Source organism: Muntiacus reevesi, chromosome 1 (genome assembly GCF_963930625.1).
Source record: "Muntiacus reevesi chromosome 1, mMunRee1.1, whole genome shotgun sequence".
NCBI lineage: Eukaryota > Metazoa > Chordata > Mammalia > Artiodactyla > Cervidae > Muntiacus > Muntiacus reevesi.
Genome location: NC_089249.1, coordinates 107,807,420 through 107,823,076, shown reverse-complemented (window position 1 = coordinate 107,823,076; position 15,657 = coordinate 107,807,420). Strand labels below are relative to the sequence as shown.

The window sequence follows — 15,657 nt, the reverse complement described above, 5'->3', positions numbered from 1 at the left end:
ATTTATTGAATAGCTTCTAGATCCCAGGGGTTCTGCAAGGTACTTGGCAGATATATTATTTAATTCTTAAAATAACCAAAGTTGAAGATGATATCAAGATTTTATAGTTGTTTCTATGAAGTTTAAAATTTTACATTCAATTCATTAAAGAAACAATGGTAAAAGACTGAGAAATTTCAGCTAGTTTCAAACATAGGACTTCCTTAGACCCATAATCACTTCCTTGGACCCTAAGAGCTGTTTATATTTGCCCATTGTGGGGGTAGTTGATGAATTTGTGTATGTTTTTTGGATTCTGGGTGGAGTCATGGATTTGTCTATGGAGTTTATCATTATTTTTCTTGTAATGGCCTTGGTGGAATTCTTTTTTAAAGTAATAATAAATAAGAACTCTTTCTCATAAAAGATTATACAGTCCTGGCATAGCTAACTTTTGTTTTATTCAGTGCTTTTATCATTTCTCAAGTGTTTTACGTTTCTGCATTAAAAGAGTAAAAGTTGCTCAGTTTTTAGTAAATCTGGTGTCTCCTTGCTGCTCTGTCTTGAAGATTCCAGTGTAATATTCTGGCATACCTTGTTTCAGTGTGCTTCACAGATACTGTGTTCTTTTACAGATCGAAGGTTTGTGGCAGCCCAGCATTTTCAGATGATAGTTAGCATTTTTTAGCAATAAAGTATTTTGTAATAATGGTATATATGTATATTTTTAACATACTATTTGCACACTTAAACTGCCATATAGTGTCAACATAGAAAAGTATTTTGGGGTGAAAATATGTGAATTCTTCTTCCTTGACTAAATGACTTCATTGTTTACATGTTTTAATGGTTTTAACTGGGAGTTTTTAAATTTTAAATATCCTCAAGTAGTTTTTGAAAGGTGAGTTATAAATTTTAAAAATCAAATAAAGGAATTTATTTATAGTTCATAAGAGATAACTACCTATATTTTGATATATTTTTTCTTATTTTCTATGTAAATACACTTGTAAAAAATTAAAATCACACTATTTGCTGTTTTGTATTTCATTTTATTGTTTTGTTTTGTTTTTTAAAAGTAATTATAATAGCAAGATAGCCTGCAAATGGATATATAATACTTTTGGATATATGTTGGACATTTAATTTCCCTTCATACTCTTCATTAATGTAAGTGGCATTGTGACCACCAGTACCTGTATGTAACATTTTTGTCCCTTACTTAGACTAGATTCTAGAACTAGAATTGTTATGTCAAAGAAATGTTAAAGCCTTGTGATTCTTGTTTCAGATTTCTTTCCAGAATGGTGATAATTAATTTAACATACATGGTATATGAGACTGGCTGTTCTACTTTTTCCTGTTCCAACATTGAGTATTAGTACTTTTATTTACTAAGGTATTAACATATGATAAGGATGTCATGTTATTTTAATTTTTATCATTTTATGATCTAGTTTATAATTTCTAAATGCTCATGAGATATTTACAAATCTGAATTGGTTGTGTGGATTCTTTCTTTTGGAATATACAACACGGTTAAATGTATATTAAGGATATTTTGCTCATATTTTATGAGCTAAGCATTCAACTTCATACTGTTACTGTAGATTGGCCAGTTATGGAAAAAAATGTTTTAAAATAATTCATCATAATCCAAGCATTTCCATTTATAGGACATTAAGATAATGTTTTTTGCACCTCTACCCCCTTCACTCACCTTTGGTGGATAGTATAATCTTATGAAGAATCACTTACTATTTTACTTTTTAAAGTAGTCATCAGACACTGTTTGTAGTAACATGCAGTATTGCTCTAGTAAGGTCATACCTTCTGGAATGGTGACTAAATTTTTTTCTCTGTTTATTTGCTTCCATTGATATCTAATCAGTCAGGTGACTTCAAATTATAACAAACTAATATTGCTAGGATCCATTTTCAGCTTGAGTCTTTCGTAAGCAGTACTTGTTCAAAGTGAAATAATTAATAGGTATCCCTGTATTTCAGAAATTCTGTAAGAACACAGATAGAAAAGAGAGTGAAGTCGCTCAGTCATATCCAACTCTTGTGACCCCATGGACTAGAGCCCACCATTCTCTTCCGTCCGTGGGATTTTCCAGGCTAGAGTACTGGAGTGGTTTGCCATTTCCTTCCCCAGGGGAATCTTCCTGACCCAGGGATTGAACCCGGGTCTCCCACATTGTAGGCAGATGCTTTACCATCTGAGCCACCAAGAAAACATACTAGGTGATATTTCTTTTCTGCTAAATATTTAGGGGGATTCACTTTATTTTGTGTGGTTTTTATATCTAAGCAGTTGACTAAGTTTAGTCATTTTGGAATCAATATTACAAATTTTAACTGGTTTATTTTACACAGTAAGTTTTTAAAACTAGCATTTATACATGGCTTCTCTGCTTCTTTCTTTCAGAGTTAGGAATCACTGTGTCTTCAAAAATGCAGTTTATTTAAGAATGGAGATGAGTGCTTTGTAATTAGTTAGAAATCTGATGTTTAAATACATAATCACAAACCTGACAGACTATTAGTTATTCATATTCTACATCAAAGAACAAGGTGATCAAAAATCCTTGAGATTATAAACTGAGATGTCATTATAATGATCATTTATCATGTTTAAGAAGTGTAGTTAATTTATTAAGGGGTGGATCACTTTTAGGAAATTGCTAAAAGTAATTTTTCATGCTCATGCTATCTACCTTTTAAAAATTAATCCAGTTAATACATTCCAAGAGCACCTCAGAGCCTTCTGTGTAGCAGTCATTCTCATCATATAGTTTTAAAAGAAAAGCAAACTTTGTGTAAGAGATTTTGATATTAAAATAATTGATGATTGAGAATAGATGTAACAACCATCTAGGTAAACCTGTAATCCTTATAGATCTGTGCTTCTCAGAGTTTTCCTGCACATCAAAGTCACCAGGCCCTACCCTAGACTGAAAATCACTATGAGTGGGGTTCCATGCATTTCTAATTGTTTAAGATTCCAAGATGGTTTTACTATGTAGTGGGAGTTGAGCATTACTGCTATAGAGAAAGTATGTAATATTTTAGATGCTTTATTTTAGCTTTTTAGCACGGTTATTAATATTCTCATAAAAACATTCTTCATACCTGTTGACCCAGTATTTTAATACTTTTCTTTATTCATACCTTGTAACTCTGCCTTGATACAGTTCTACTGATAGATGTTCAGTTTAACTGTTAAATTGAATTTACTTTGGTTTTCTTTTCTGTGTGTTTATGATGCATAAAATTAACAAGCAAACTCGTTTCTTAAATATTTTTTAAAACTTAATATATTAAAACTTACTTTAAATGACTTGTGAACGCTTTTTTTTAATAGGTTATTTACATGGTGATTTTTTAAAAGCTTTTATTATCAAAGTTTTTTTTTTTATCATATACTGATGTAATAAACCCTGTATATTCATCATCTCAATTCACTAGTTTCCACACTTGTTATATCTGTTCATTTTTTCTGTTATATTTTATTTTTTTCTGTTATATTTAAAAGCAAAACCTCAACATTATGTAATCTCAACATTTCCATAATTTCTCTAAAATAATGACATTTTCTTATCAACCATACCTGATGGAAATCGAGTAAAACCTGGTAATAAAAATTTAACAAAATTGAGAATGGTCTCTTAATGTTCAATACGCAGTTCATCTTGAATCTCCCCAGTTGTCTCAAAATACGTTTTTTAGGGTTGATTTGTTCAGAATAGGATATTTTCAAGAGCCACATATAGCACTTGGTAGCTATGTCTCCTGAGTGTTATTCTGAAGATTATTAATATAGAGGTTATTTTTATATAAAGGTTATAAAGTCCTCTCCTTCCACCCAACCCTCAGTTTCATTGACTTATTTATTATAGAAACCTAGGTATTATATCCTTTTAGAAAATGCCACAGTCTGGATTGGTCTGTTCTTCCATCCACTGCATCTTTTATATAAATAAGAAATTAGCTCCAAAACCTTGATTAGATTCAGATTCTGTTGTTTACATTTTTAAAGCAGGAATATGGAATATGGATGTTCCTTGTGATCTCAGTTGGAAGCGTAAAATATATGGTTGGGTCACTTTTAGTGATTTTAGTGATGCTTTAAGATTGTGGTTTCAGGTGGTGACATTCTGATCCTTCCATTTTATTTTTCTATTAATGGTTATAATATCAACTAATGGCTGCTGCCTTTATTTCATTTGAAGGTTGCAAATTTTGGATTTTTCTTCTGATTTAAACATTTTTTTCTACAATAATTTGTTGAAAGTGTTTAGTGTTCCTTTGTCAACTAGGGCTGTTAACGGTTTGTGCAGGACAGTTAGTTAAGTTCTTGAATTTATTTGCTAATTTTTAGTGGAAGAAGTTATGTCCAGCTTTTGTTTTTAGTTTATTGTGTATGAGTGGGTACAAACTAGATTCTTCCCTACTTCTGCTTTAAACTTGAAACTCTTGGTTACCTCCAGGTTTTGATAGCCCTAGAGTGGTTTGAGATGGTGACCTTACCCTAGAAGTGAGTGTTTTTTGATTTATTTATGTTATTATTCAGTCTTAATGACCCCCAAAAAGGAAGAAGGGTGGTTAAAGGACTAAAGAGAGCTAATTAAACTTAGATATGTTTATCTCAAACAAGAATTCATCCCATGAAATAACCAGGAAGCATAAAAACTTTTTTGTAAAACCTAATGGACTAAAAATCACTTCTCTCTTAAAACTAACTGGGGGGGGGGGGCGGGGGGAGCCCTCATCTGTGTGTTATTAATTCAGTCAAAAAGTTAGCATCTTTTTCCTTGTATCCATATATATGTTTGTTCTGTGTCTTTTTATTCTTTTTTTAATATGATTCCGTAGATGTGCAGTAAAAAACACCTGTGAAACATTACTGTCTCATATATGCCATTACAATAGAGTGATGGGGGCAGGGAACTACAAAATTGGAGATTAATATTGAGCTAATAGAGCAGTAATCAAATATTGTCTTAAATATATTTTAAGTGCTGCCTGTGATTTTCCTTTTGTGTATGTGTTTTAGAAAATATATTTAGTGTTGTTTGTAGATACTTTGTAATAAATTTAAGCTGTTCATGGTTTCAGTATCCTCCAAAGATGAATGTTATTTGGAAATTCTTGTTTGTTTCAGTGTTTTTACTGAACCATTCAGTAGCACCAGAGCTTAGAAAGAATAAAATTGCCACTTGGTATATTGTAAGGCCACTTTTAGTTCCATCTTTGTGATATAGGTAAATAAATACTTCTGAGAAGGAAATGGCATTCCACTCCAATATTCTTGCTTGGAGAATTCCACGGACAGAGGAACCTGGTGGGCTACAGTCCACAGGGCCACAAAGAGTCTGACACGACTGAAGGACTCACACTTTCTAGAAAGAAATGATGGTGAAAAAGGAGTCTTAAAAATGCACATATACCAGTTTCTAAGGAGTGAGATTTTTTGGATGATTGGTATTGATAGAAGGGATTAGCCTTTTTTCTTCCACTGTTTTCTCTCCCTATAAAAGTTTGGCTCCACTATCAAAGTGCCTTAGGGGAGATCCTTTTGGGGATAGTTCCTACCACAAGAATATCTGTTCAGAAAAGTAAAAAGTAATTATTTAGATTCCACCTTTGTGGCTTACAGTTCTTCATTTCATTTATTTTGTGGCAAAAACATTTAAAATATTGTGCTTTAGAATGGAATTGTCCCAGTCCCAGGAACCAAAAGGTTGATGCATATGAATGTTGATAATAGCCTACCATTTATTGAGTAGATTGCCAGTGCAACATTCTTAACCGTCTTGTGAGTTAATCCCCACCATTCCTAAATGAATTTATCCTTACTGCCCCCATTTTATAGATTTAGAGACTGGAACACAAATTGATTAGCAGTTTTGCTCAAATTCCCATCATTAGTGAGGGCCTGAGCCAGCCAGGCAGTATGGCTCCAACAATCTGTCCTCCTCATAAACATTAAAATGAAATGCGCTACAGATTAGCTAAGCCTTTTAGCCTGCCTTTTTTCCCTCTGTGGGGTTCATGTAGAATAATGTCATGCATATAGTAAATTGGTAAGCTTGTAGTTTTAATTTCCTTTTTTTATATAGTGAGATATTTTCTGTTGCCATGACAGATTTTTTGTTGCCAAGTCCATCCAGTGTTTAACCTGGTTATTTCATGGTTACAAAACCAAATATGAGTATTACTCATATACCTATTCTGTAATTAAATCCAGAACAGGAGCTGTGTGCCTGTGTATTTATATATATATGATCATTCATATACATATGATATATGTAAACCAATATATATATATGGTCATTCATATACATGTGTATATTATAGTAAACTGAATTTATATTTTTTTATTTTTTCACAAAATATACATTGAAACTTACATACCAAAATCTTAAACTTCCACCCTAATCTATAATATTCCATTATAAGACTAATTATAGCAAAGACAGTTATGGCCAGAAAATCACACCAAATAATTCATCTACTGCAGTCACATTAAAAGCTCCTAGAGACCAAAATAATTACTCACAAATATGAAAACATCCTAGAAATATTTCCTGGAAGTACTGAACCACACCCATTTTAAAGTATATCACTGAGTCTCAAAAAAAAATAAATAAAAGTTTTTAAAAACTACATAATTTAAAAGCCAGTATTTTATCATTTTCAACATAAACCAGAATTTTTTCATCCAAAGTTCGTGAAAATACCTGTCCAATAACTTTTTCTCATTTTATTTCTGTTTTAACATCTAAGGGTTTAGAAACTGTAGTTGATTGAGCGTGCCTACTTTTCCATGTGTGCATTTTAGAAAATGCTGAGTTCTTTGGATTATTAAACTATCCTCTGTTTTTCTATGGCTGAATTTTTAAAATATTGTTTTGTTTGTTTGTTTTTTCAGTTTTTAAAATATCTCTTCTAAAAAGGAAGTTGCAAGAGCTGAAGTTAAATTGTTCATTTTTAAATTTGGATAAAATTTTCACTTGTGAATCACAAATTAACTTGAAGCAGTGACTTTTAAAGAGTTTAATTCTTTTAGTATATTTTAAATAATATTTGAATTAATGTCTTAAATCTGGAAATTGTTTTTCTTTTTTTTTGGTCTTCTGAGCAAACGAAATGGTAATAGCATACTTTGAAGATACAATAGGCTATAAACATTAGGAGAAAAACATTAATGCATCAGTTTGCATTTACTTATGCACCAGCATTATCAAATGGAATAAACTTGTAACTGTAGGACTAAAATGTTAATTCATAGGCTGCTTTTTAACTATCTTGGGTGCAAATTTTCATTCCCATGTTTTTTGCTTAACTGATTTTGTTATGGTCATTGATTATATTGTTCTCAGCTGTAGCTTTAAGGCATTTCTTTTATTAATCCCGTGTTTACCTTCTTCTTTTCCATGATAGCCTGTCACATATTTGAAAACATTTTTCCTATTTATTCTGGCTTCATATTTTTAAAGCTAAACAGCCTGAGTTCAGTGATAATCAACTTCCGCCTTTGGACCTAGAAAATAATTCTAAATTAAATCAGATGGTAAATTTAAAAAAATTTTGCTTTTAAGAGTTGACAAGTATGTATATATGATACGACTAAAAGAAAAGCCTTCTAAAGTATATTACTGCTATCTCTGCAGTTAGTAGAAGAAAAATTATGTATTTGCGACCAAGTATGAAATGAGCCTCTTATCTGAAGGAGGTAAATATTATGCAGAAGGTTTTGAGTCTTTATAAAGATGCACCAAGAAAGCAATAGATACATATAGGAAATTTCATTTAGAATTTTTTGTGTGAATTCTTCCTAGTTTCATATATCTCTTTTAATTCGTCAGTATTTCTTTTTCCTGTTAATCTTAATTTTTAAATGGTATTTTATCTCCGAGTCTTCCTTTCCTTTTTAGCCCCCTTGTGAATTTTTCTTACCCTTCTTAAGTAATTGCACTGAGCTTTTCACATTCCTAGAAGGATTCTGCCTCAACTCAGTGGCATCCTGCTTTATTCATTCATTGCATTTTTTTTTTTATTGTTTTAGCACTGTGCTGGGGACTATAGGGTCTCAGAAAAATTACACAATTTCTGTGCTTATAATCTGGCAGCAAGCATCTGAATATATATCTATTATGAGGCAAACTGAAATATGTAATCGTTATTATTGTATTAGAGCATAATCAAATGGGCACTTTATCATCCAAAGGAGAAAGTTGAAGGGCATTGTAGGCCAAAGGCCATTTGATTGGGATAAAAAGACAGGATTGATTTATTTTTACTTACTTTTTTTTTTTCTTGGCTGTGCTGAGTCTTCATTGCTGTGTGAGAGCTTTCTCTAGTTGGAGCGAGCGAGGGCTACTCTTTATCATAGTGTGCAACTTCTCCTTGTGGTGACTTCTCTTGTTGTGGAACATGGCTCTAGAGTTCAGGCTCAGTAGTTGGGGTTCACAGACTTAGTTGCTCTGCAGCATGTGGGATCTTCCCGGACCAAGGATTGAACCCATGTCCCCTGCACTGGCAGGCAGATTCTTAACCACTGGACTACCAGGGAAGTCCAGAAGAAAGGATTTTGAAAACACTGCATGAGCAGATGTGATGAAGAATATATCTTGCATATTTAGGAAGTGACAAGTATTCAGTTGTGAATGAGGCATAGGGGTAATTAGGAAAATATGAAAGGCAGTGAGGAGAAAAAAAATTAAGTTTGGGACAGGATCTTAGAATGGATGCTATCCTAAGAAGTATACTGGAGACTGTTAGTCTAAGTAAGATAAAATAGTGAATCTATACTAGGGATAGAAATGAGAATGGAAAGAAAGAAACATGAGGAAAATTAAACGTAAAAGTAGTAAGACTTGGCATTTATGATATGATGACTCACGAGGAGTTAAACTCGAGAAGTTGACGTAGACAGTAGGAAATTCAGCCTAGAACTTAGGCAAGAATTCTTCGGGGTTGAGAATTTGAAAGGCCAGAGGAGTGATACTTAAAACTTTGGTTTAAAGAGATCAGACAGAGGGCTTGAGGATGGGGAGAAATTGGATAAAGGTGGACAAAAAAGTACAAACTTCCAGTTACAGGGTAAATAAGTACTAGGGTTATAAAGTATTACATGATAAATATAATTTACACTGCTGTATGTTATATATGAAAGTTAGAGTAAATCCTAAGAGTTCTCACTACAGGAGAAAAATTTTTTTCCTGTTTCTTGTTATCTATGAGATGATGGTGTTCACTCTACTTAACTGTGATGATCATCTCATGGTGTATGAGTCAAATCATTATGCTGTCTGTACACCTTAAATTTATACAGTGCTGTATGTCCATTATCAGTAAAACTGAAAGAAAAACAAAAAACTTTCGTCTAAGATTCCCAAGTGTAAAAGAGCAGGAGGGCTTAAGTCTTGAAACTAAGCAGTGTACATTTATGTTGTGGGAAAAATAAAGAAGCAAGAGATCAAAAGATAGATTAAAATTAGAAGTGCCTTTTCAGTTTAGTAGTGACCATAAAGTTTATTCTTATTCATAAGAATCGGTATAAATCAAATTATAATGAATTAGGAATGTAAATATGATAAAATATTTACTCCTCTTTGAAGTAATGTGCTCTTGGAAGGAAGGAGAAATGGGATGGTAGTTGAAAAGCGAGGAAGTATGCATAATCATTTTGAGTGTAGGCTCAAAATCCAGACATCCTCAATTGAAAATCTGGCTCAGCTTTGCTGTCTTAGCTTTCACATCTGTCATGGATATGATAGTAATCCCCATGTTCTAAGGCTAGTGTTGTGAGGATTAAATGTGTTAATGCATACAGAGAACTTTTCATAATGCCTGACATATAATGAGTGCTAATTTCATATTAGCTAGTATTTGTTTTGAAGGCTAGCTTAAATCCTAGAACTGATTGTAGTGGATTGGATTGAGAATAGTAGAAGTGTTGGGGCAAAATATATAGAAAATTTTTAGGGCCGTTGTGAGAACTAAAAGGAACTTTTGTCAAGCTCACATAGAAATTTAGGAGCAGATTTGGAGCCAGAACTGAAGTTGTCAGTTTTCTACAGTCTGTATTCTTTCTTCTCACCATTTATATCTTTATAAAGAAAGGGGAACATGAAAGAAGGGAAAACTTTTCAAGTTGGTTGAACATTTTGAGGGAATTCTCTTCTCAGTCTTCCAAGATATTTGCTGAAGAATGCATAAGAATGAGGGTTGGGTACAGGAGTCTAGTGTGTTTTTAGGGAATTCTTGAAAACAGGCTAGTAAATCAGCTGATGTTGAGTAACAAAATGTGGACTCAGTTGGTGGTGTGTGTGTGTGTATTTTCACTTTAATATTTTACAAACCCAGATGAAAGTATGTCCTTTAATTTATAAGCTTTCATTTATTCAAGCCTGGTATAGTAGAGCATTAACAGATAAGTAGTGAGTAAGCCAAAATGCTCCAGCTACATAGTAAAGTCTAATCAAGGGAGAATAGAAAGGGAAGTGGATTTATCATATAGTCTAAACATGGCTTAAGTGGTTGGTATAGAAGCAGAATCAAGAAGATGGAAGAATGAAGTCAGGAAAGGGGATTTAAATGTTAGCAATGAATGGCGAAAGAAGAAAGTCAAAGATGTAGTAAAAGAAGTTGATAAGATAGATTGATATAGAAAAATCAAGGGAGAAGTTGTTAAGGAATCGTGAGACCAACATGTCGGACAGATTGCAGGATGACAAGAGCTGAGCGAGGAGAAGGAAATAAGGTGTGAAAGTCTTTATGGCATGAGAGACAATGTCCCAGTGACTCTGACTGTTTTGATGAGAGATGTTTACATGGTATTAACCTCAATACCATAGTGATACCATCAATACCATGGTGATAATAGAACAGCAGTTGGAAAGTAACATTGGGTGGTGGGATAATAGGATGAATAATGCATCCTTTATTTCCCTTTGGGGAAGAGTTTAGGGAGATAAAAATGACTGGGAGGGTTACAAGAGAAGTTTTATTAGGATCAACCAAGCTTTTAGTTAAACATTTTCCCTAAGGAACACATTGAATAAAAATGAAATTGTTAATGACAGAAAAGAAAAATGGGTTCTAGAGGGTAAAATAGAAATTATAGGGAAAGTTGGTGGGAGAGGAGTTATGGGTTGTTTCAGGAAAGAATAGCAGTTGTCATTCTTGTCAAAGGTAAAATTTTTATTTTCAAATCAGGAAGTATATTGTAAAAACTGCCTTCCCCACCCAGGACCCTATACTACGTGAATTAGGATAAATCTCAGATGTTCCACCACCAAGTCCTCTGTTGAGTCATATGTGAGAGTAACAATCAATAGATAAATGTCTTGAACGGGGAAAAGTATTAAGATCAAAAGATAATGGTACAATTGACACTGAATGGAAGTTTTAGAATAGTAAATGAAAGGATAAAACAAATCATGCATCTTTAAAAAACATAGATAAAACTGCCATAGTCAAGAGGAGCCTTAAGGAGACATGACTAAATTTAATAATAGGATCCTGAAGTAAAAGACATGAATACATTCTGTGCTCAGTCATGTCTGACTCTGCAACCCCATGGACTGTAGCCCACCAGGCCCCCTCTGTCCATGGTTTTTTCCAGGCAAGAATACTGGAGTGGGTTTGCCATTTCCTTCTCCAGGGGATCTTCCCAACCCAGAGATCGAACCCATGTCTCCTGCTTTGGCAGGCAGATTCTTTACCACCGCGCCACCTGGGAAGCCAGGAAAAGAGGACATTAGATGCAAATTAAGGAAGTCTGAATACTTTATGGACTTTAATAATAACATATTAATACTGGCTGATGAATTGTAGCAAGTATATCATACTACTGCAAGATGTTAATAATGGGGGGAAGGGCGTGCCCAGGTTATAGGATTTTTGGAGAATGTTTAATTTTTCTACAAATCTAAAACTGTTCTAAAATAAACTTATTAAAAATTACAGATAAAATTGGCAAATGGTTTAAGAGAAGTTATCAAAAACAGTTTAATTCTTCTGTTGTGATGGACAAGGAATGTCTGTGTGCCTCAGCAGAATGTGACCTGAGGGGATAGAGGGATAGATGTATAACTTAAAATCATTTCATCCGCCTGGACTTTTGAGTCTCTATCAGATAGATACGTGGCAGTGTGGCCATCAGTTTCAGTGGAGGAATGGCTAGTAATGTGTCAGAACCATTACAGGATATTTATAAAATGATTGAGTCACTCAAAGTGCTGGGTGGCCCAGCTAATGAAGATCATTTCACATAGAAAGGATCCTTGTGACACCTTCCTTTTCCTTAGCATCTGGCAGTATATGAAGCTCTTTGATGTTACTTGATTCTTATAACAGTAGCAGTCCTAGAAGTAAAACAGGTGTTTTTATCCCTCATCATCGGTATGCAGAGTGTTTTTTCCAGCACATTTGCTACCTTAAAGATGTTAATCATTAAAATTATTTTTACAGCTAAAAGTAATCCATTAGCGCCAATGTGTATAACATGTTCTATATGTTTTTTTACAAAAGGAAGATAGTGAATGTATTGTTTTCTCTCACGGCTTGAAGTTAACATTACTATGAAAAATACAATACAGAATTCCTTTCCAAAGTTCTTACAGTATAAATAGTGCATCATGAAATACTTTGTAGGTTTTTGTTTTTATGTAGTAGAATTTGAGATTTACCTGGTTGACAGAATTTTTTAGAGAAGAACATACTGAAAGAAATTGTGGGATCTACAGAGGCTTTTAAAGGTCCAGTAAAAACTGTAAGACTATTCTAGTGACTTAGAACTGCAAAAGATGACTGAAATAGTTTCTCTAAGTTACCAGCCTGGGAGAAGGAATAGTGAGGGAGAAGTACACACTAGTGGCACTGAGGACAGTGACTGCCCTGTATTTTGCACCATGCTCTGGACTGCCTAAAATGAAGGAAGATCATTTGGCAAGAGGATAGATCATCTGACTTAGTAGCAAGTGATCCAACATGGTAAGAATAAATGGAGAAATATGGAAACTGTGAAGTAGCATTTGGGCAGTAGCAACAACATTGGGGACGTCACAGCTTACATTCCACTTTTTGCTAAGCTTTCCATTGCTACTTTACTAGAGAGAGGTAAATTGTATCTGCTTTGAGTCACAAAATTTCATGAGAGAATTAATAGTCTCATTTTTACTAAAGTGTAACGTTTATTAAAATCTGGCGTTCTAGCTTTTTATTTAAGTCAGGTTTTTCACACTTAAAAAAGAGTCTTTAGCCTATACTTTAATTCTTAATTACTATTTTAAATTAATTTTACTTATTCTTTTAATTCTCTGATTATTTTTCCATGATAAGGCTTGATAATTTAATATTGTACTACCAAGGTATCTCCATTACAAATCCTAGACTTAAAGTTTCTTTGAACAAAATTTCCATCATCTTTGAATATTTTGGTGAAGTTTTATGATTGTTTAATTGTGTATTGGCATGGTAGAGATGTATTTTAGAAGAAACCATTTTCTGTAGAAAGGAAGCGTTTGTTTACCTAGACTGTTGTGTGTAGACTGATATAGCAAATGTATTGATGTTTTATACGTGTTTCATGAATTAGTAGTTTTTCTTGAGTTAGCAACAAAGAAAAATGATAAGTTACCTGGAACTATAAATTTGGGAACCTGCATGTCTCAGAATATGCAGGAACAAAATGACTGTGAGTACATACCTAGGAATTAGGAATGTATCTTTACATTGGCAGCATTTTAAGATATCCATTGTATATTAAATGGAAACAACCTATGAAGTATAGTGAAGTCTATGGTATTTAACATGGAGAAGTTAGTAATACCGTAGAATAAAGTGGTAGATCCTAAAAGGTGCTAAAGATTACTTAGTATGTATAGTAATTATTAGACATCAAGAGTTTCTGTGTTAAAATTAAATCCCTATTTCTGCCGTCACTTTAAAAATAAAATTAATGAGTGGATGAAACAAGATTGGCCTTGAATTAGTAATTGTTAAACAGTTGTGATGAATACATGGGGCTCATTATTCTAGTCTGTGTACTTGTGTACATGTTGGAAATTTTCCAAAACAAAGAGTAAAAAATCTAAAAAATAAAAGTGAAGAAATACTAAAGAGAGGAGAATCCCAAGATACTGTATTGGGGGAGAAAAACTGTAAACTCACCCAGAGCTTGAGCATACATGAGAAACACCATTCCACTGATGAAAGGTGCTCAGTAAAGATCAAAGGAAATGAGAGGGAAAATGTTTACAAGTCGAAAACTAAAGAGGTTAAGAATTGTCAATCCTGAAGAAGCTTCAGCCTGCCAATACAAGGTCATAGTAGTTTTTGTAAAGTAAAAACATAAACAAACTTGGCTAAAAGAGTAAGATCTAACACCAGAGTTAACAGTCCATCCTTATGACATGTACAAGAAAGCTGAAAAGAAGAAATAAAACATGAACTTATGGGACAACAGTACTAAGGGCCTGTTCTACCCAGGTATGTCATGAATTAATTTTGTATAGGTTAAATGTTTATCTCCTTTATCATGGGAAGAAAAAAAACAAATGTAATTTATTTCTTTACTGAACTAATATTTATTAACAAATAAGCTAGTTTGTAAGAATATAAGGGATGAAAGGAATAAAAGTTTATTGATTATTGATCAGTAGATTAAAGATGCTGAGGCAAAGGGAATTCAATGGAATAAATGAAGAATCCTGAAGATGACAGAGCAATAGTAAGACTGGAAAGTAGAACAGTAGAAACAAGAAGGAAATGTTCAAACTGGTAGGTAAAGGATAGGAAAATACTGGAAGAGAAAGCTGGTGTGCGATATTGACTTATTCTTTCTGTGGGGCAAGTATTGTGTTTGAAAAACTTATATTACACCTACTTGAATATGGAATTAAGGAAAAGAAATTTTGGTTAGATTTTCTTTAGGTCAGTTGAATACATTATATAACGTATGTTCAGGGTGATTTGTTTCTAAGAATGAAGGATTTCTATATATGTTTTGTGAGCTATAATTGTCTGATTTCAAGTAAGTTTATGAAGAAGATAGCACTTTTTATTTTTTTAGATTTGACTCCTATGTGAACCATGGAAGTGAATTTTACAAGTCTCTGACTTGGAAATACATTCTTTTTGCTTTGTTTACGTTTCCATAGGAAATGGAATGTTATATATTTAATATTGTGACATAATACAGGTATGTACCTTGGTTCTAATACTTAATGATTGATTTCATTGAAACCAGTGAATTTTCTCTGCTACTTACAACAACAATTTTTCTTAATGTTATGAAAATTAACTTTCAGGAACCATTTGGAACGGTCAGCCCCAAGCCATCAGCCATCGTGCTTAAATTGGTTTTTGTAAACGACTTGTGTGTGTTTCGTAAAATATGCTTTATTTTAAAATTAGGGCTTCCTGTTGCAGCTGTTCCAGGAGCTCTGAGTCCTTTGGCTATTCCAAATGCTGCTGCAGCAGCTGCTGCAGCTGCTGCTGGCCGAGTGGGTATGCCTGGAGTCTCAGCTGGTGGCAATACAGTCCTGTTGGTTAGCAATTTAAATGAAGAGGTTAGTAAAATAATTTTCTAATGTCTGTTTTTTTAACTCCATTTCATTTGTGAAAGTTTTTCATGTTTATTTCATTTTGCACTTGCCTTTC

At 33.3% G+C, this 15,657-nt stretch overlaps 1 protein-coding gene across 5 annotated transcripts in view; it reads left to right on the top strand.

Annotated features, from left to right (window-relative positions):
- Window positions 1–15,657, top strand: part of PTBP2 (polypyrimidine tract binding protein 2) — an 83,226-nt gene that overhangs the window by 58,777 nt on the left and 8,792 nt on the right. For 3 of the 5 annotated variants that reach the window (XM_065908224.1, XM_065908215.1, XM_065908245.1), the window contains exon 9: window positions 15,412–15,566. In XM_065908224.1, coding sequence (XP_065764296.1) covers window positions 15,412–15,566 — 155 coding nt within the window. The remainder of the gene's footprint in view (window positions 1–15,411; window positions 15,567–15,657) is intronic. The other 2 variants (XM_065908238.1, XM_065908233.1) reach the window with 1 other exon arrangement.